Source organism: Cnephaeus nilssonii (assembly GCF_951640355.1).
Source record: "Cnephaeus nilssonii genome assembly, chromosome: 12".
Taxonomy (NCBI): domain Eukaryota; kingdom Metazoa; phylum Chordata; class Mammalia; order Chiroptera; family Vespertilionidae; genus Cnephaeus; species Cnephaeus nilssonii.
Genome location: NC_137083.1, coordinates 38,054,947 through 38,077,597, shown reverse-complemented (window position 1 = coordinate 38,077,597; position 22,651 = coordinate 38,054,947). Strand labels below are relative to the sequence as shown.

General features: G+C 37.4%; 1 protein-coding gene across 1 annotated transcript in view; it reads left to right on the top strand.

Annotated features, from left to right (window-relative positions):
* The window catches only part of PHTF2 (putative homeodomain transcription factor 2), a 95,225-nt gene that overhangs the window by 3,563 nt on the left and 69,011 nt on the right, over positions 1–22,651 (top strand). The window contains exon 2 of the mRNA XM_079785396.1: positions 18,103–18,182. Within this exon, the coding sequence (XP_079641522.1) occupies positions 18,138–18,182 (45 nt within the window). The 5' untranslated portion in view covers positions 18,103–18,137. The remainder of the gene's footprint in view (positions 1–18,102; positions 18,183–22,651) is intronic.

The following is a 22,651-nucleotide window of genomic DNA, read 5'->3' as shown; positions in this document are numbered from 1 at the left end:
GATATTCAGTTTTCCCAGCACCACTAGTTGATGAGACTGTCCTTTTCCAATTGAGTGATTTTGGCATTCTGCCCTCTTTCTTAAATCAATAAAACCATATCTTCAGGTGAGGAATTAAAAAAAACCCCACAAAACTATTTGTGAAGGCCTAATTTAAATCGTAATTGTATATAAATGTGGCTGGGAAAAGTGATTACTACCCAATTTTGCTAATTGGAATCACATACATAGATACTAAAATTATAGGAAAACCTCAACAGATTGTGCAGTGTTATATTTTTATTTAAGATTTACCTATAATATTTCTTTTCCCCAGTGTCAATTAAAACGTCCATTTCCTTTTTTTCTTAATTTATTGACTTGAGAGAAAGAGGGAGATCAACCTGTTCCACTTATTTATGCATTCATTGGTTGATTCTTATATGTGTCCTAACTCAGGATCAAACCCACAACCTTGGTGTATCAGGACGATGCTCTAACCAGCTGAGCTATCCGGGCAAGGAAAACTTCATTTTCAAACCCGTCCATCTAAGCAACTATTTCATTATCTTATTGTGATATTTCATTCTAAGCTGTTAAAGAAGACTAATACTACTGGAGGCATTTGCACTTAATTTGTGGAATGTATTTTGGGATTATTTTAAATAGAAGAAGAATCTTAAAATGACTGTTGTCTTCCTTTAACCCCTTTACCTAGGCTGTAGCCACATAGAATCAATGTTGCAAAATACCCTTTGCATATATGTTGACTGTCTTTTCCAAATCCAAACTTCAGATGTGACAGTAGGACAGAATGTTTAAATTGGGGCTGTCCTTGAAAATGCAAGAACAAGTCCCATGCTTCAGGATAGCGCAGAACCATAAATACATTCAATTTATAAATGTGATTCACTTGATGACCAGAATCATGACTTAAGTTGAAAATGTTAAATAACATTTAGGAAAGCTGCATTTTTAGTCCAACTTGTTAGTCTCATACAAATTGCTAAAATGACACAAAATATATAGGTGAGTTTTCAGATAAGAAAAACCAACTGCTTCCTAGAACAGGTAGTTTTAGAGCACTAGGAAGGAAAATATACTGGACCTTATTTTGAATAGTGAACGGGAACTGGGACAGGAAATGGCTGTGGCTGAACCACTACCTGATAATAATCATAACATGATTAATTTTGACATTTAATGAGAGGAAGTAAAAGAGGGAAAAGTGCACTATATGCAGCTTTCCAGTTTCAGAAACAGTAGGGGAAAGGAGCCGTTAAAAGTATATTTACAGCCCTAGCTGGTTTGGCTCAGTGGATAGACCGTTGTCCTGTGGGATGAAGGGTCCCGGGTTTGATTCTGGTCAAGGGCACATGCCCGGGTTGCCAGCTCGATCCCAGTGGGGGGCATGTAGGAGGCAGCTGATCAATGATTCTCTCTCATCATTGATGTTTCTATCTCTCTCTCCCTTCCTCTCTGAAATCAATAATAAATATATGTGTATGTATATGTGTGTGTGTGTGTGTGTGTGTGTGTGTGTGTGTGTGTGTGTGTGTGTGTGTATATATATATATATATATATATATATATATATATATATATATAAAGTATATCTACAGAAATGTTGAAGATCCTGGTTCATGGCCAATGCTCAACCACTGAGCTACACTGGCTGGACAGGTCTTTAATCCATTTTGAGTTATTTGTATAAGGTATAAAAGAAAAGGATGCACCTTTATTCTTTTGCATGTGGATATCCAGTTTTCCCAGCACCACTAGTTGATGAGACTGTCCTTTCCCAATTGAGTGGTTTTGGCATTCTTGTCAAAGATCATTTGACCATATATGTAAGGTTTATTTCTGGTCTCTATTTTATTTTATCAATGTATTTGCCTTTATGCCAGTACTACACTATTGTGATTACTATAGCTTTATAATATGTTTTGAAATCAGAAAATGTGAGTCCTCCAACTTTGTTCTTTTTCAAAATTATTTTGGCTATTTGGGGTCCCTTGAGATTCCATATAAGTTTTAGGATAGGTTTTTTATTTCTGCAAAAAAAAAAAAAAAAGCCATTGGAATTTTGATGGGGATTGCATTGAATCTCTTTAGGTATATGGACATTAAATAATATTAATGTAGTAATAATATAATATAAAAATTGTGAACAGAAGCTTTCTTTTCATTTATTTTGTCTCCTTAATTTCTTTCAGCAATGTTTTGTATGTAACAGGTGTTTTTATATCCTTGCTTACTAATCCTAACACCTTTGTCATTTCTGAGTTCACTTCAAGTAACTGATTTTTCTCCTTATGAATCATATTTTCCTGTTTGTTTGTGTTGTTGTTATTTTGCATGCCTACTGATTTTTGTTTGGATACCAGACATTGTGAATTTTGTTGTTTGGAGCTGCTTTTTGTATTCTTTTAAATGTTTGAGCTTTGTTCTGGGACATAGTTGAGTTTCTTAGAAACAATTTAACCCTCCCCAGTTTGCTTTTTAAGTTTTGTTAGGGGAGACCTAACAAATCAGTACAAGACAATTTGGCTTTACTACTGGGGCAGTACCACTCAGAATATTTTAGCTACTGCCCATTATTATAGGATTTCTCTACTCTGGCTGTGAACTCTTACCATTTCTCTGTGAACTTGGGTTAATTGTCCTACCTGCTTTTTTCTGGTGTTTCTATCCCTGGCTGAGGGGGTTTTCCTACATACACATGCTGATCAATACTCAGATGAAGACTTAGGGGTTCCTCTGCAGAGCTCCAGACTCTCTTTATGCTACTTTCTCTTCTCTGGTACTTTGCCCTAGGAACTTTGGCTGCCTTAGTTTCCCTAAACAACCAAATTTGTCTGCTCAACTTGGGCTTCTCAAGCAGACTCTGGTTTTCCCCTCCTAGCGTTGTGTCATGGAAACTGTACATGCAGTACTCCTGGGAAGTCACAGGGCACACTTTTTTTTGTTTCCTCTTTTCAGAGATTACTGTTTTTCGTTGTCTGTTGCCAGATGTCTTAAAACATTTCACAGATTTTATCCATTATTTTAGTTTTTAAGGTGGGAGGATGAAAGGGGTCCCTGATACTTTATCATGGCTAGAAGTGGAAGATCTTGTATATTAAGTTTTAAAATGATAATTTAAATAGAAAACACACAAAGTAGTATTTTTAGTGTATTTTTAAATACCAAGCTTAAAAAAAAAACTTTAAAAAATATTTTTATTGATTTCAGAGAGGAAGGAAGAGGGGGAGAGAGAGAGAATCATCAATGATGAGAGAGAATCACTGATCGGCTGCCTCCTGGGGATTGAGCCTGCAATTGGGCATGTGCCCTGACTGGGAATCAAACTGTGACCTCCTGGTTCATAGGTAGATATTCAACCACTGAGCCACACCAGCTCGGCAAATACCAACCTTTTAGAATGTATACCTTTGGCCCTAGCTGGTTTGGCTCAGTGGATAGAGCATCGGCCTGTGAACTAAAGGGTCCCAGGTTCGATTCCAGTTAAGGGCACATCCCCTGGTTGCAGGCTTGATCCCCAGTAGGGGTAATGCAGGAGGCAGCTGATCAATGATTCTCATTGATGTTTCTATCTCTCTCCCTCTCTCTACCTCTCTGAAATCAATAAAAATATATATTTTTAGCCGAAACCGGTTTGGCTCAGTGGATAGAGCGTCGGTCTGTGGACTGGAAGGTCCCAGGTTCGATTCCGGTCGAGGGCATGTACATTGGTTGCGGGCACATCCCCGGTAGGGGGCGTGCAGGAGGCAGCTGGTCGATGTTTCTCTCTCATCAATGTTTCTAGCTCTCTATCCCTCTCCCTTCCTCTCTGTGAAAAATCAATAAAATATATTTAAAAATATATATACATATATATTTTTAAAATGTATACCTTTGCATAGTCATAACAAAAATATTCTATATAGTTTGATTGGATGAATGTGATTGTTTGTCTTCCTGGACATTCCTCTTTCCCTTGAAACAAATGTAGGAATGTATGAGGAGTTAAAAGGTAAGCAACTAATTTCATTTGCTTTTTTTATTATTATTTCAGAGAGAAAGGGAGAGGGAGAGAGAGAGAGAAACATCAGTAATGAGAGTGAATCATTGATTGGCTGCCTCCTGGATGACCCCCACTGGGGATCGAGTCAGCAATCCAGGCATGTGCTCTTGACCGGAATCGAACCTGGGATCCTTTAGTCCACAGGCCAACACTCTATCCATTGAGCCAAACCGGCTAGGGCGCATTTTCTTCTTTTAAAAACAAACTAGAGGCCCGGTACATGAAAATTCGTGTACTTGCGTGGGGTGGGGGGGTCCCTCAGCCCAGCCTGCACCTACTTGCAGTCCGGGAGCCCTCAGGGGGTGTCCAACTGATGGCTTAGGCCTGCAGGGAGCGGGCCTAAGCCGCAGTCTGGCCTCCCTCTGTGGGAGGCGACCCCGTCAGGCTGATCTGGGGACTGCGAGTGGCCAGCCCTGCCTGAATCGCCCCGCCACTAGTCGCCACCACCCCCTCCCCATCACCATCCCCTCCCTCTGCCCTCTGGCATGCGCCTTGGCTGGCCTGGTGCCACCTGCTCGCCAGCCCCGCCCCCCGCCTAATGGTCATTCTGCCCTTTGGTCAATTTGCATATTACGCTTTTATTATATAGAACTTTTCAACAACGGAAAGAGTGAGTTTGAAAAACATGACTAGATTATTACTTGGGGAAATTAATGAGAAGTGTTTATTTCTCTAAGAGTGTTGTAATTCGTTTTTTGTCATCATGGAAAAATATTGCAACAGTGACTAAAAATACTGCTGTGATCACTAAACAGCACTTCAGCACTATTCTTGGGCAGTATTTTAAACAGAAAATGAGCAAAAAACAAAAGCATCACTAAGCAGACCACAAAAAGAACACTTGTTTACAGTTTGAGAATTGTTTAAAAAAGACAGTGCATCACCTTGTTCGACCTTAGTGGAAACATGTACATTAGGCAACTCACATTTTTTGGTACTCTGTGCATGTCTGCAAATAATCAGGAAAGTACTGTGAGTATTTATTTCAAGCTTACAAGTAAAGCTTTGCTAGTAGCAGATTTACAAATAACAGTCTGCAAACAATGAAAGTGGACTGGACTATTTTAGGTAAGAGGTCCAATATGTTAAATGAATATTTTGGAATATATTCACATAATTGAATCATATTTATAATATTAGGATTCCATTTTACTGAAGCTATAACTATTTGGAAATTGAAGACTAAAACTTGTTTCACTTTGTAATCTTTAACAAAGTTCTACAGATACATGTTTTTGTTTTAGATATATTTTTATTGATTTCAGAGAGGAAGGGAGAGGGAGAGACAGAAACATCAGTGATGAGAGAGAATCATTGATTGGCTGCCTCCTTCATGTACCCCACTGGGGATCAAGCTCACAACCCTGCATGTGCCCTTGACTGGAATCGAACCCAGGACCCTTCAGCCCCCAGGCCAATTCTCCATCCACTGAGCCAAACCACCTAGGGCTACAGATACGTGTTTTAAGAGTACAATTCTGGTACCAATTCCAACCATTGGTACCAAAACCAAGCAAGTCTCTAACACCAGCTGGGTGTCTCTCTTCTGACACATCACATCACACAGGTTCAGGGCTTAGCCCCACAAGATTGCCCCTTACCCCCTTCAAATGCCAATTCTGTAGATTAGAGGTTCCCACAACCCCCTGCTTGGGTTCCATTAAAATCTAGAGCAACTCACAGAACTCAGAGAAACATTTTACGTACTTAGTAGATTACCAGTTTATTACAAAAGGATACAACTCAGGAACAGTCAGATGGGAAGAGATACATAGGGCAAGGTATGTGGGAAGGGTGAAGCTTCCATGCTGCTATCCTGGAATCATTCCCCAACCCAGAAACTCCAGACCTTGTCCTTTTGGGTTTTTATGTATGCCTTTCCTGTAGTTTCAATTGCACTTTGTAAGGGAGTGAAGTTAGATGGCTGTGTTTTAGTCTAACTTTTTTTTCCTGGTAGTTTGAAATATTTAAATCATAAATTAGTCTTTAAGTAATTAAATAATCTGAACACCATTGCTTGGATGTTCTCACAATTTAATTTCCTGGAATGATCTGGGCTTAGACAAATCCGAAGTAACTTGTCAAATAGGTTAGGACAGGGAGAAAGTTATTTTCAATAGAGGAAATATCACCAGGACTAGAGAGCAAGCATGAAAGTATATGGTATATTTAGGATTATTGGATATGTAAATGAAGGGCAGATTGGAGAGGGTAGGTATGAGGTCATGTGTGGAAGGCAGAGATGATGGACACTACTGATTGTAAAAGTAATCTATGGTCAGGTTGTAAAAGAAGGGTTTTTTGTATACTGTGCTGATTAAACTCTTTTCTTAGGCAGTGGGAAATAATTAAGAGATTTTTGAGGAGAGAAACATGACGAAGTCAGTATTTTAGGAAGGTAAATGGTGAAAGTAAAGAAATGATTAGAGACTACTAAGGGTAGTCCTGGTAATAGATGATATGGTCTTGTACCAAATCTGTGGTAGTTGTTTTTGGTAGTATGACAAATAGACTATATTAATTTATTCCTTTTATTTGCTGAGTGGTTCCTTTTTGGCAGGTATAGAATTGGTGGTGGTGGGAAAGGGAAAGAGATAAGATAGATTCTAGGATTCATAACTTAAGTAGCAAATTGAGTAATTAGTAAAAGAGTAGTTTTGAGGAGGGAAAATGAATCTAATTTTATTTTTTCTTGAACATAGTTATAACAGTTTCACAGAAAAGCTTTATCTATGGCCCTATATATTCTGTTTAGTATCTTGAATTTTTGAAAATAATTGAAACTGGTTGTCTCCCGTCTGTTAGAAATAACAGAAGTAAAAGTGCAACTCTTGGTACTTAAAAGAATGCATTTGCTACTTATAAAATAAATGGTAAAAAACATAAATGTAGGGATTTATAAATGAAAATGAAGTAGGATCACAGAATTTTCCTTCACTAAAACCATCTGAAAGAAGGAAAAGTAGGTGTCAGAAGAGAGAGCAAAAAATGGAATAGCAGTGGACAAAAAAGAGATGTACAAACTGTATGCCAAATACTTCAAAAAGTGGAGGCCAAGGAAAGAATGAGTAGATACAGGATGTACATGAAAAGGCTTGTCATTCTAGCCCCACATCCCAGAAGCCAGATTAAGGAAAGATTAGGCCTACAAAACATAAGCTCTCCCTTATCTCATTTTCTGCATCTCCAGGTTATAGAAAAAGGTGTGTGTGTGTGTGTGTGTGTGTGTGTGTGTGTATGTGTGTGTGTGTGTGTGCGTGTGCACATGTATGCACAGAAATAAAAATGGCCCCAGCTAATGTGAGAAGGGTGTTGAGGTTGTCAGGAAGAATATTTGGATATCAGAGTAAGTAGGAGCTCAGTTCAGCACTTCCCATGTTAAACATGATCAAGACTTAAAAAAAAAAAAAAAGGCATGGCAACTTTTACAAATATGCTACAGGAAAAAAAAAAAAAATGACAAAGTGACCATGAAAAGACTATCCCCTGATCCCCTGGAATAGAGAATCCAACAAAATGAACAGAAATAGTATTCAGAAATATAGTACAGACATAAGTTTCTGAAATAAAAAGGTACATTTGCTGTTTGAAAGGCACTAAATACCGGGGGGGGGGGGGGAGGGGAGACTGTGAAATGATTAAAATGGACTATATTCTAGTAGTTACTAATTTAAAAACTAAGGGAGAATTATTTTGGCATCCTGGCCAAAAAGAGAACGTGACCTATAGAAGGGGCGGGGTGAAGAGGGGTGGTAATCTAGCCAGCTGCAAACTTCTTATGGTCAATTCCAGAAGACAGTAGAACAATGCTTACAAAATTTTGATGGAAAAAAAGCATGAACCAAAAGTATTACGTGTGGAGGATGTCAATGTAAGAATGTCCATACCTATAAAAAATTTATTTGAGCTAAACTGAGGACATGCCAGGAAGCAAGATCTCAAAGGACTGGAAAATGCTCCAGAGAATGCAGTTTTGTAGTTCTTTTTATGCATTTGGAATCAGGAGAGATTAAGGAAGGTTACATGAAATCCCTTGGTGGTAGATTAAAGAGGCAGGAGAAGGCAAAGTAGGGAAGTCTCTATGACTGGATAAAAACTAAAATGAAGAGATACATCTTTTACATTGGTGGGTACAAGATATTTAACATTTACAGTAAATAGGGATGGTGAGTAGGCAACAAGATCATGCGTTCCCATGAGAGTGGTTATGACTCACCTCTAAAGGGGTAGGAAAAAGAACTTACTCTTACATTTCAAAGGTGTGTTACATAAGATCCATAAGAACAATGGACAGGACTTGCGTAAGGCAAAGATTGAGCTTTTCACTAAGAAAATTATAGGCCTAGTGCGTGACTGCCCACCATGACCTACCCAGTTAGGAATATATGATCAGATCATTCTCCAAGCTTACCTTTTGGTTACTGAGCTTGTCAGGCCTGACATGTAGCCCCTGAACTTGTCAGATTTGCTACATAGCTCTTTTCACCGGGATGAAGAAACTTTCCTCTACCTTTAAGATTCTTTCAGGAGCTAATAAATAAACCTGAGACAGATTAACAAGAGAATATGACCAAATTTAATTATATGCATATGTATGGGAACCCGGAATACATGAGAGAGTCAAGAGACCCCACATTCATGAGAGATTCAAAGACAGAAAGGGAAAAATGTGGTATATATGACATTCTGAGCTAAGGATCACCTTGGGACTTCAGAGGGGAGGAAGGTCGTTGCAGGAATGTGAGAAGAACAGTTGTTCAGTAGTGAAAAGTTTGCACTGCCATATAAATAGGTCATATTCTTCTAGGTAGTGAAGAAGAGGCAAAGGTGTTTCTCTTGAGCCCACAGGGTCATGGTTGCCTTTAGCTCAAAACAGTCTGCATACCATTTTGGAGGGATCACTGGTTCTGAACTCCTACATATACCCAGCAGTCTCAGTTAGACTTGGTTTGGCTGTTAATAATAAAGACTAAAACTAGAAAGATTTATAGTCTTTGGTATGAGAAGTAATGAGGTAGGCAGACCAAAACTAGCATGGTGAATTCACCTGGCTTCTGTTCTCAGTGTCACTGTCCATGGTAGTTACCTGAGCTTCAACCATTAAAATAGCATTCCAGGGAGCAGAAAATGGGAAGGTTGGGAAGAACAAAAGGGATTTCTCTAACTGAATCAGATTTCTTAAAAGGGCCTAACTAGAAGTTCCATCTAATGCTTGTTTGTGTCTGGACCAGAATATAGTCACAGCCACTCTTAGATACAAGAAAGGATAGGAAAAGTCTTTCTTTTGGGCAAAAATTTTTGCAAAAGGAAGAGGACCATAGAATAAGGGGAATCAAATAGCAATCTATGGTAATTTTTTTACACGTCTTCTTCTTTATCAGCCACTTCTCATTCCACTCTGACTTCCTTCTCTACTCCATTGAAATTATTCCTGCCAGAGTCATTTCTAAACCTTTATTTTGTTAAATCCGGTAATCTCTTAGCAGCTTACTTAATCCTTTGTGAAAGATTCTTCTCTCTTGGTTTCTGTGACATTACATCACCATTCTTTCTACTTATTTTCTGTTCTTGGCCTTTCTTACTCCACTTCCTCTGAATAGTAGTAGTCTTGGGACTGGACCCTTTTTTCTTTAATTATACTCTTCTTAGGTGACATGAGTCAGTCACATGATTTTATTGAAATGATCTGTGAAAGTCACACATCTTAAATAAATATTCAGTTGTGACAAATGCATATACGTACATAAACATCTTTATCTTTATTTTCAGCTTCAGACTCATGTATTTAAATACTGTTTGACTTCTTTATTTTTATGTTCAGTAGGTATGCTCAATGGGCATAAGACTTTCTTAACTAGCCTTACCACTTCCACTTTGAACTCTTTGGTCCAGTCTATTCTCTGCACAGCTCTCAGAGTGGTTTTTGCAAATTAGATCATCACTGCTTTACTGGAATCTCTGTAGTGAGTTCCTATCTTTATGATAAGATTGTTTGCAATGGCTCATAAGGGACTTCTTTGACGATTCTTTCCAAAAGTCCCTACCCCACCCCAATCACATCTCTCTGTTTATTTCCTTCATGGCATTGAAAATTATCTTACTTGATATTCATTTTCTATATTTTCTCTTACAATGTAAGTTTCATCAGGGCAGGGACTTTGATTCTTGTTCATTGTTGTATCTTCAGTGCCTAGAACAGTACAATATTAGTAAGTGTTCATAAATAAATATTTTTATTACGTGATCAGATACTGGATGAATAAAGGCCACATCTGACAAATCCACTGCCAACATCACACTCAATGGGCAAAAACTAAAAGCATTATAGCACTCCCTACTACCCTTTGAATCATATTTATATTCTACCCTTCAGACTTGTATTTAGACCCTCTAAAGATTTCTCATCCTGTTCTGTGTTCCCATTACACTTAGATTGGGAACAAGATAGGGATGTTCACTTTCACCACTCTTATTCAACACTAGAAGCCCGTTGCACGAAGTTTCGTGCAAAAGACCTTCCTTCACCTGGCTGCCGGCACCAGTTTTCCGCCAGCAGCAGTTTTCCTCTGGCCACCCGCCGATCAGAGTGCCTCCCGCCAGCACAATCGGCCACCCCGAGAGGAACTCCGATCGGGAGGCGTTCCGATCGGCGGGTGGCCAGAGGAAAACTGCTGCTGGCGGAAAACTGGTGCCGGCAGCCACGCAATCGGCCACCCCGAGTTCCGCCACCAGCGTCTTCCACCGGCCACATGGGTCCTTCCGTAGCGCCGGCCGTTTAGGTCGGCAGGAGGAGCGGAGGTCGGGGACTCGCGAGTCCCCGCCCCCCCTCCCACCGCCAGCCAATCGGCCACCCTGAGTCCCGCCGCCCCCCCCACCCCCCCACCCCCCCCACCCGCACCTCCAGCCGGCCCAATCGTGGGCATAGCGGAGTGATGCAATTTGCATATTACCTTTTTATTATGTAGGATAGTACTGGAAGTTTTAGTCACAGCAGTCAGCCAAGAAGAAGAAATAAAAGGCATTCACATTGGAAAGGAAGAAGTAGAACTGTCATTATTTGCAGATGACATGATACTGTATATAGAGAACCCTAAACGTTTCAGCATAAAACTACTAGAAGTGATAAATGAATTCGCTAAAGTAGCAGGATATAAATTAAATATCCAGAATTCAGTTTCAGTTTTATACATCAATAATGAACTATCAGAAAGGAAAACTAAGAAACAATCCCATTCACAATTGCTTAAAAAACAACAACAACAACCCCAAAACCTAGGCATAAATTTAACCAAAGATGTAAAGACCTGTACACAGCAAATTATAAAATACTGAGAAAGATATTGAAGGAGATACAAGTAGCTGGAAGCATATACTGTGTACATAGATAGGAAGAATTAACATAATTAAAATGTCCATACTACCCAAAGCTATCTATAAATTAATGCAATTGCTATCAAGATACCAATAGTGTATTTCAAAAAACTAGAACAAATATTCCAGAAATTTATATGAACCACAAAACAGCCCCAATAGCCACAGCAATATTGAGAAAAAACAAAGTTGGAGGAATCACACTGCCTGATATCAGACTATACTACAAGGCCATGGTAATCAAAACAGCATAGTATTGGAATAAAAACAGACATATAGATCAATGGAACAAAATAGAGAGCCTAGAAATAAACCATGCCTTTATGGTCAATTAATATTTGAACAAGGAGATAAAAACATACAATGGGGTAAATGGTGTTGGAAAAATTTGACAGATATGTGCAAAAAAATGAAGCTAGACCACCTTATACATAAACAAGAATAAACTCTAAATGGATTAAAGACTTAAAAAATGTTAAACTCAAAACCATAGATTTCCTAGAAGAAAACATAGGCAGTAAAATCTAGGATATTTCTCGTAACAATATACTTTCTGATATATCTCCTCAGACAAGGGAAACAAAATTAAAAATAAATGGACTACATCAAACTAAAAAGTTTTGAACAGCTAAGGAAACCACCAACAAAATAAAAAGAAAACCCACTGAATGGGAGAACATTTGCCAGTGATACATCTGATAAGAGGTTAATATCCAGAATTTATAAAGAATTTATAAAATTCAACACCAAAAATCAAACACTCCAATGGGCAATGGACCTGAATAGACACTTCTCCAAAGAGGACATACAGATGGCCAATAGACATATGAAAAGATGTTCAGCGTCACTAATCATCAGAGAAATGCAAATTAAAACTACAATGAGATATCACCTCACACCTGTCAGAATGGCCATCATCTTTAAATCAACAAACAAGAAGTGTTGGCAAGAATGTGGGAAAAAAGGGTATTCTAGTGCACCCTAGAATACCCTTTTGGTGTGAATACCGATTGGTGCAGCCACTGTAGAAAGCAGTGTGGAGTTACCTCAAAAAATTAAAAATGGCCCTAACCGGTTTGGCTCAATGGATAGAGTGTCGGCCTGCGGACTCAAGGGTCCCAGGTTCGATTCCAGTCAAGGGCATGTACCTTGGTTGCGGGCACATCCCCAGTAGGGGGTATGCAGGAGGCCGCTGATCGATGTTTCTCATCGATGTTTCTAACTCTCCCTCTCCCTTCCTCTCTGTAAAAAATCAATAACATATATTTTAAAAAATTAAAAATGGGACTGCCTATGACCCAGTGATTCCACTTCTGGTAATATATCTTAAGAAACCCAAAACACTAATTCAAAAGAATGTATGCACCCTGGCCAAGATTTGGAAACAGCCCAAGTGTTCATCAGTAAATGAGTGGATAAAAAGTTGTGATACATTTATTTACATAATGGGATACTACTCAGCCATAAAAACTAAGGAAATCTTAGCCTTTGTGATAGCATGGATGGATCTGGAGAGCACTATTCTAAGTGAAATAAGCCAGTCAGAGAAAGACAAGCGCCATATGATTTGACTCATTTGTGGAATCTAATGAACAAAATCAACTAACAAAATAGAAACAGACTCGTAGATAGAGAACAGACTGACAGCTGTCAGAGGGAGAGGGGTTGCAGGGTTGCGTGGAAAAGGTGAAGGGATTAAGCAAAAAAAATAAAATAAAACCCAAAAAACTCAGACATAGACAACAGTATGGTGATTATCAGAGAGAAAGGGAGGTATGGGAGGTAGAAGAGAGTATAGTGGATAAATGATGATGGAAGGAGACTTGACTTGGGGTGGTGAACACCCAATACAATATACAGATGATGTATTATACACCTGAAACCTATATAATTTTATTAACCAATGTCACCTGAATAAATTTAATAAAATAAAAGAAAAAAACCCCAAATAGTCATAATCACTTTCATACAAAATAATAGAAATAACTTAGAGTAACTGTCTGTAGTAAGATTGAAATGTTATATCTGCAGTTAACTCTGTGGTTTTATAATTGGGTTATTTTTATATCTTAATATCCATCCATCTCTCAGATTAGTTGATTGAAAAAGATTAAAATTCTCTAATCAAGATACTCTGTAAACTTTCTATGCTATTTTTTCTCTGTAAATTAACTTTAATGACATAATTTAGCTTTAAAAGTTATATAACACGAACTAAGATAATAAAGACTATAAACTGGTATTCCTGGATTGTCAGAATCAAAGAAGTTGGAAAAGCTTTAGAAATAATCTTTATTCATAAAATTATTTAATTTATTACTTTTTGTTTTTTATACTCATTGAAATTTGTGTGTCTTTGAGTGTACTTTGTCTGATTCGGAAATCTATCCCAGTATGCTGTAAAACCTGTTTTAAAAATAGGTATGAGCCACTTGGTGTCACAAAAGTCTTGTTGACACAATGCAAAAATTATCAAATGAGTTTGCAGAGCAAACTTTACCATTACTAAAGAAAGGTGTTTTTCTTTTTTTAAAACAAAATTGACTGAATTTTTATTTCTATAAATCCAAATAAACATAATTGAAACATTTTGAACATTTTATATACCCAGTGTACTATTATATTTAAAAATTATTCTAAGTGTAGCTTGTTGTAAACCAAAGTATATAAATTATCTTTCAGGTCATTTATTAAACGAAGCAGGCAACGTTTTCCACACTTTCATTGAAGCTTTAAAAAAATTGTTAGTATTTATATGTGACCATTTAAGTATTCCCCAAATATATTAAATATTTTGTACATTTAATAGATTGGGTTAATAAAATGTTCTTTCACATTTTGCATATGAGATGCATATTATTTACACTTCTGAGGTATTAGGAAAGAGGATCTTTATTTTGGTATGTAATCTGGAATAATCCTAAAAATTGGGTAAAGTGAAAGCGGGAGTAAAGTGGTAAGTTGAGATTCTCATACTTTTTGTACCATTTTTTTTGTAGTTTGCTTTTAGCGACATGGTGGCCAGGAGTGGTAAGAGAGGGAGAGTTATAACCCGTTTGGAAAACATACATGATTGTCTTAACAAAGACAGGGGTGGGAAGAAGTAGGTTTACAATTGGGAGTACACGAAATACAGACTTTATTCTTGTATTATTGCTTATTAATTTGAATTTTCTATATGAATAACTGTAAACCTGCTTTCACCCACCTATATAATGGAGGTGTAATATTGTACTGAAGCATTGGAGAAAACCTATAGGATGAAGTATGGCCAAAGCTAAATGAAGCACCCCCAAAAGCCTCCAGGACAGAAAAACCAGAATGGGAGATTGAAGTCAGTAAGAGAAAGCTTCCCCAAAAAGCCCTGGTGAGAGAAATGGAAGTAGCCATACCTGACTGAGAAACTTCAGTGGAGGTGACCTTTGAAATCTAAATAATCCATGTGTATATAGTTGAGAATTGACATTATGATTTTATGATAATCAGGTAGCTATTTTTATTTTAAAGGTCAACAAAAAATGATTGCATGTATTCCTTCCCTAAACTGTTTGCCATGTTTAAAAAAGGAAATATAAATACTTGCCAGTTCCTGGATTGCATAATTTTAAAAAGAAATCATTAGTAATAATAAAAATTATTATCTACTCTATGTATTGGACTGTGGTAGGCATTTATTGTATGTTATCTTTTCAGTCACAAAAGCCCTATAAGGATGTTAAACAAAAAGTTTTAACTTTCATGACTGAAATTCTTTTTAAAAGAAAGTGTTATTAGGCCATTGGTCACACAAAAAAAAAAGGAAGAAGACCGGTTTGGGCATGGAGTCTAAACCACCACCAGAATGGCTGGGTAGAAAAGACAGTCATGTTCGGCATCCTGGAGCTTTGCAAGAGTTTTTATGCATCAAGTAGGGGGAAGAAAAATGTAAGCTGTTTGAAAGGATTTAGCTATAGACAAAAAGGATGGAAGAAGTGGGGCTAATTCTCGGAGAGTTGCAGCAAACAAGTGTCCTGTCCGCTCCTGTGGATTAGCTGTGAACAGCAGATTGGAAAGTTTGTGTGTAAATAAAAAGCCAGAGGCTCCTGGCTCTTCTCTCTTTTGAATAATGGAGGAAATAGCCACATGGAAATTAATCCTAAGTCCCAACAGATAAACAGGAATGTGAGCAGTCTTTTGTAGAGCTGGTCCACAGCTATTAACAGGCTAACTTTTCTGTCACTTTCTCTCATCGTTCTGTGTTGGGGAGCACCCGAGACTTGGTTGGAAAGTTTGTAAGGACATTCTGATAAAAGGGAAGTGTGTGGAAGGCTGCCTGCCCTGTTTATTGGAATTCCGATTTAGGGGAGTGTCAAAGGTGGCGCCCCTAATTATTCCTTGACCTTTCCAAACAAGTCTGTGCATATGCAGACCCTGGGGTGTTGACTGAAATCCTTATGCTTAACCCTTTGCACTCGCTTGCTTTTTTCTCGAGCTGCTACCGATGCTAACCGTGTCGAGTCACACTCGACATCTGAGTGCAGAAGGTTAATCCCTGGATGCCCTTGCCTAGAGGACAATGTAAACATGTGTCCTCCCAAGATTACTCACCCTACTGATTGTATCTAAGATAAAAACTGCAATAAAAGACTAACGAGCCAGGCAATCGAGGTGGCCTGGCTTCTTTGGCCAGACTGTCCCTTATTTTCTCCTGCACAGTGAAACTGTGTTGGCGTAATCTGTTCATCTGTCGTTCAGGGGCTGCTGGTCAACCCAGGCAGTTCTGCAGCTATGTTTCTTTTAGAACATCTCAGAATTTTTTTTCTTGTCAAGGGATGGGTAGGTACAATTATTCCTACTGTACTAGTGAAAGAAACTGACCTCCAAGAGATTGACTCCTTCAATCCTATATAATAAAAGGCTAATATGCAAATCAACCAAACAATGGAATGACTGGTTGCAGTGATGCACACTGACCACCAGGGGGCAGACGCTCAATGCAGGAGTTGTCCCCGGGTGGTCAATGCACTCCCAAGGGGGGAGCGCTGCTCAGCTAGAAGCTGGGCTCACGGCTGGTGAGCGCAGCGGCAGTGGCGGGAACCTCTTCCTCTGCGGCAGTGCTAGGGATGTCCAACTGCTGGCTTAGGCCTGCTCCCCTGAGGGCTCCCGGACTGTGAGAGGGTGCAGGTCAGGCTGAGGGACCCTTCCCCCGAGTGCACAAATTTTGTGCACCAGGCCTCTAGTATTACATATTAGATAGAGGAAGACAATATCTGAATCCAGGTCTTTTGACTCTGCTCCTTCTATAACAAATGCCAGAGCATTTGTCAGGAATTTCAAAGCATAGTTTGCTTAAATTGGATCAATTAAAGATGGAATCAGGTCCGGCTGGTGTGACTCAGTTTGCTGAGCGTCATCCCATGCATCAGGAAGGAGTTGACAGTTCTATTCCAGCTCAGGGCACATGCCTGGGTTGCGGGCTTAATCCCCAGTAGGGGACGTGCAGGAGGCAGCCAATGGATGAGATATTTCTATCTCTTCCTCCTCCTTTCTCTGAAATCAATAAAAACATTTTTTTAAAAAGGATGGAATCAGTATCTTAGGAAAGGTAATAAAATAATCTGATCTATAGCACTGTAAAAATATATAGGCATTAAGTAAATTCTGCCTTAAATTTTAGAGGTTGATCATCTGAACATTTGAACTTGCTGATAATAATTATTACATCTGAATCGTTTAGTTCGCCTAGCAATGATAAATAAACTTCTGGTATTTTGTTGACTGGGCAAATTGTGTAGTGCTAGCATCTGGCTCCAGTTGCAGATCTGCATGTGCTAGGATCAGCTCAGCTGGGTGCTTTACTTCAGGATTTCCTTGAGATCTGTTGGCCTTGAATGATCCTGGTTTGTAATGAGTTCAGGGGCAAGTATCTGTGTTTGAACCTTTTAGGCTTATTCTTATCACCATACCAGAGGTGCCCTCTGTCCAGCCTGGTCTTAAAACTAGAAGAGTATTACTGGAATCAGCCTGGAATTAATTCTCTCTAGGAATTAATTCTTCTCTGAAAATGGTTTTAGACAAAAAAAATGCTTATGAAATGGTCTGTGGTAAATTTCTAAATATTAGTAACCTGTGATATCGTGGAAGGCCTTCATATTAATTATTCCTATGTAACACTATTTAATACTGGCTTAGTATTTAATATAAATGTTAGGTTTATTTTAGTTCAATTTTATGTTTACTAGGTATTAGGGAAAATTAAATATAATTATAAATTTTGATATCTTTATCAAGCCATCCTTTAGCAACAGTAATTTACATTAGTTCCTAGATAGAAGCTATACCAAAAATCATCTGTTACTGAGTGAATTCCTATCATATGTGAATTTATAAATGAAAAATTTCCAGTATAACCTTGTAAATTCTGAAATTTATTTAAAAAGTGATTTTTAAAAAACACACAATTTAACTATTTTGTAAGAAAATTCAAGTGTTATAATCACATAGAAAGATCCTTCTTTTATTATGGCAACTGATTTTGTTTACTTAAGAGAACCTGTTGCTAAAATAGTAATGAGGAAGGGTGTAATATAAGTGTAGTCATACACACTTTGCTGTACAAGTAACCAGAGTACTAGATGTGCATGTTGCTCAGTTTCCTTTTGGAAGGTGGAAGTAAAGTCATTTGTATGTTTTTCTCTCTTGAACAGCTTAAAATGACGAACGTGTGATTTCAGTGGAATAAATGGCGTCCAAAGTCACTGATGCTATAGTCTGGTATCAAAAAAAAGTAAGTTGGTAATGAAAGCTTTTAACCTTTTAAATGCTTTTATTTTAAAAATGCTTTTGAATGTGTGTGTGTGTGTGTGTGTGTGTGTGTGTGTGTGTGAGAGAGAGAGAGAGAGAGAGAGAGAGAGAGAGAGAGAGAGAGAGGGAGAGAGAGGGCTATAGATGTCAAATATTACCTAAAATAATGACAAATAGATTTCAGGACCTTTTGAATGGAAAGGGGAATAATATTTTACTTCTGTGCCAATTTTACTTCTAAATAAATGAGAAGGATGATGCCTAAAAATATTTTTTCTCCATTTTTAATCCACAATTTCAAAGTAGCTAGATTAATTATTTTCAGTTATAATGTCCAGGATTATGAATATAATTAGAATTTTATAAAAGCATTAAACTTTTTCTTGTATTTCTTTTAAAAGAAAGCTAGGTTAGCAGAGCTATTGTAAAATTTTATAACTTTTGTATCAAGAGGAACTGCAGTTTTGATCCTTTTCTTATACGTTCACAATTCAACAGCTGAATCTTTTCAGTAAAATAAACCTTCAGTATTTTCCAAACTGAAACATTAAAATGTTTATTTTGATATTTTAAGATTATTGTTATAACTACTTAACTAGCTGTGTCATCCTACACATTTCAAAATACACTTTACCAATGTAATGTATTCTTTATAAAGTTCAAGAGAATAAATGCCTTTTTTTGAAAATAGTACTGTTTATTCCTAAGAGTGTTGTTTACACTCCCTAAAATGCATATTGTTACATGTAATATCTTAGGTTTTTAGTTTTTGTAGTGAATTGTGTTTATTTTCACATTTTAAAACATTTTTGATTCTTATTCTTCAGGTCCCTATTAGCAAAATATATATTTAAAGCTTTTCCTATGTGTGGGAAGATCAGACAATTAAAAAATTTAATTGAATTGGAAATAAGTGGTAATGAGAACACTTTAGAGATTAGTCAAACCTAAGGATACTGTCTACTTTTTGGATGTGTTATTTCTTTTCTTGGTGGAACATACCACAGATATACACTATCACATTTTTATATAAGGTACTAAATTGAAAGTACTAAATGGAAGTGTTGATCATACTATTAATTCAATCTTTTGTGGTTCTATTTTAGTGTCATGTTTACTTTTAAACTTCCAATCAATTTAAGAAAAAACTGAATTAAAGAAAATTTTAAAAATTGTATTTGCTATATAGATCTTTGAAAGCTTTTCTCTTAATTTCTACTTATGAGAGTTGGAATGTTTACTAAACATTTTATCTATTTGGCTTTTTTATGTTAAACATTTCAAACTTTAACGAAGATCATTTGTAAAATGTACTATCATGACTGACTTTTCTTGGGATCTGAGGGGTTTGAAATATTATATTCACATTCAACAAATAACATCTTTTTATCTAAGGGTCATTTACTTAGCAGCTTTGGATGTGTGCAATTAAAATATTCTCCAGAGCAAATATAATAGATGTCACAATTTATTATCTAGCAAATATAATCACACATTTTATGTTAGAGAATCACCAGGATCATTACCAGATTTGATATATATAAATTTGCTTTAAAATTTATTTTTCCTAAAGAAATACATGTGAATACTTTGAAAAGATCAATTAGGGTTTCAGTGCTTATTGTGGGGGAAAAAACAGCCCTCAGTACTCCCTTTCCTTGTCTTTACCCGATCTCTGAGTTCTCCTCAGGGACAATCATTTTAAATTTTTTATAGCTCAGTGGTTCTCAAACCAAAGTTCTACTTCTCATTACTAGTAGAGAGTTAAGGAGGATGGGTTGAAAATATGGGATGTGAAGCTTTGATTTTCATAATTACTTTTGGGGGAATACTAATATGCAATTCAGTAAACAAGAATTGACAAACTTTTTCTGTAAAGGGCCAGATTGTAAATATTTTAGGCTTTGAGGGCCATAAGGTCTCTGTGGCAACTACTCACTAATGTCATAGTGCAAAAACAGTCATAGACAATACATAAATGAATGAAATGAATAGGCCTGGCTGCATTCCAATAAAACAACAACAGGCAATGGGCTAGATTTGGCCCACAGGCCTCAGTTTGCTGACCTGTGCTCTAAGACAGCCCCATATAACAAATAATTACCCTGTTCAAAATGCATTAGTGACCTGTTGAATAACACTGTTTGGGTTTTTAATGGTATTTTCTTTATGTTTTAAACATATTTGCCTTGCCTTTACTTGATTATCTTATTGTAGATGTTATTTGTTGATTTCTGACTGTCTGATAAAGATTTAGCTTTTTATGAGATCCCCTCATTTCCCGCTCTCCCAGTGGCTATAAATTTTGGTTAAATCAGTATTCAGGGCTTATCCTATGTAATAAAAGGCTAATATACAAATTGTCCTCCTGGGCGGGAGTTCGACCGACTGGAGTTCTTAGATGTGCGCTGACCACCAGGGGGCGGCGCAGAACATGGTGGGCCTCAGCGACATGGCGCTGGCAGCGGGCGGCAGTAGAGGCGCTGCTGGCCCCGATGGGCCCCGACGAGAACACGGTGGGATGGTGGAGTAGGTGAGCGGGCGGCACCAGGCCAAGGCAGGTGCTAGCGGGGTCCCGGATCGCCCCACCGGTCACCCCACCAGATTTTATAGTGTGAATAACATGCAGTGTTACTGGCTACCTAACAGAGAATACTTCATTTCTCAATGTATTTGACGTAATTTTTTTTTTCTTGAGTATCCATGGAACATACTTAGGAAAATGCTGGCCAAGTTATATAAACAAATGTGTTGCAAGGGAAAAGGACATAGAGTTATAAGACATAAATTGGATTTCTGCCCCCAAATACTAGATGTAGAACTTTCTGACACCTTTTAAAGCCTCAGTTGACTCATTAGTACAAGAAGTTAATACTGGTCTGTACAGCATAAGATTGCAGATTCTTTACAAAGCACTTGACAAAGATTAGTATTTTAGTACAGTCTTATTATCCAGATAAATAGTTCATTATACATTTAACAAATTCTCTGAATATTTTATTTCTTCTTCTGCATAGATTTTCCTGATCCTATACTGAGGATTAAAGGTATAACCTCTGTAGGCATACCTGTACTCATTCTTAGTAGCAATTTTGTTGCCATTTGGATTCTTGCAATTATAGCAAACCTTTTCTTGACCAGTGATGACAATGATCCAGGTCCCTTAGATTCTAATTCTGGGGAATCTGGACTAAACACCCAGCAGCAATTTATCTTAATTATTTTTCCATTTTAATTTTACCCTGTATAGATAAGTGGAAATCAAACAACATATTTGATTTTGAATAATTTAGGTCTGTTTTATAGTCTTAGTTTTTATTTCAAATGATTGAATGAACAGCAGTAATCTGTTAGGTATTTCCTAAAATACAAATACATTTAAATAACTAAGATATGTTAATACTTTTGGCATTCAAATTACTTTAAAACTATAATACAACTTTTTATGCTATTTATAGTAAATGGTTAGAAATATGTAAACAAGGAAGGTGCTGTAGTCTTGAGTCATATTACGTACACATGGTTTAATCAGGATTATGTTTTAGAATAACAAACCAGAGTATATCCTGTGATAAATGCTAAAAGAATGCAAATAAAGCATATATATTCCTTCCTTATGCTGCAATATGAAGGAAAAGGAAGCATGAGGTAATTAATTGAAATGACCTTTATTGAGCTCTTAAGTGTCTGTCACATCTTGTTAGCTCACTAACACATTTAATCCTTGTAGTTACCCTATGATTACTGGTAATATTAACTGGTTTACATATTTTTAGGGCTAAGTTGAACTTCATAATGAGTTTTGTATGTTCTTATTTGCTTTTTTAACAGGGCCTGATAGCTTCCCTCCTGACAAGGTAGCCATAGTCAGTAGAGTAGAAGTATCTGGTAATGATTAGCAGTTAAGTGTTACCCTTTCTCTTAGTGATCAGAGCCAAGGTTTTTGTGTAAGGGTGGTTTTGTGTAAGGGTGGTTTTTGTGTAAGGTTGTGAGTGAAATTACTGTTTGCTAAGGGCTCAACTGTGGAGCCCGTTTATCTGGATTTGAATTCCTGTACTCTACTACTTACTCTTTAACTTTATACAACTTAAGTTTTTGTAACTATGAAATAGGGATAGTAGTAATATCTACATCATAGAGTTGTGAGGATTAAATGAGTTAATACTTGAAAAGTGTATCTGACACTTGATAAATAGTAAATGCTAACTATTTGCTGTTATTATTATAAATATATATATTTTTAATTGATTTCAGAGAGGAAGGGAGAGGGAGAGAGATAGAAACATCAATGATGAGAGAGAATCATTGATCAGCTGCCTCCTGCATGCCCCCTACTGGGGATCAAGCCTACAACCCGGGCATGTGCCCTTGACCAGAACCGAACTCAAGACCCTTCAGTCCAGAGGCTGACGCTCTATCCACTGAGCCAAACTGGCTACGGCTGCTCTTATT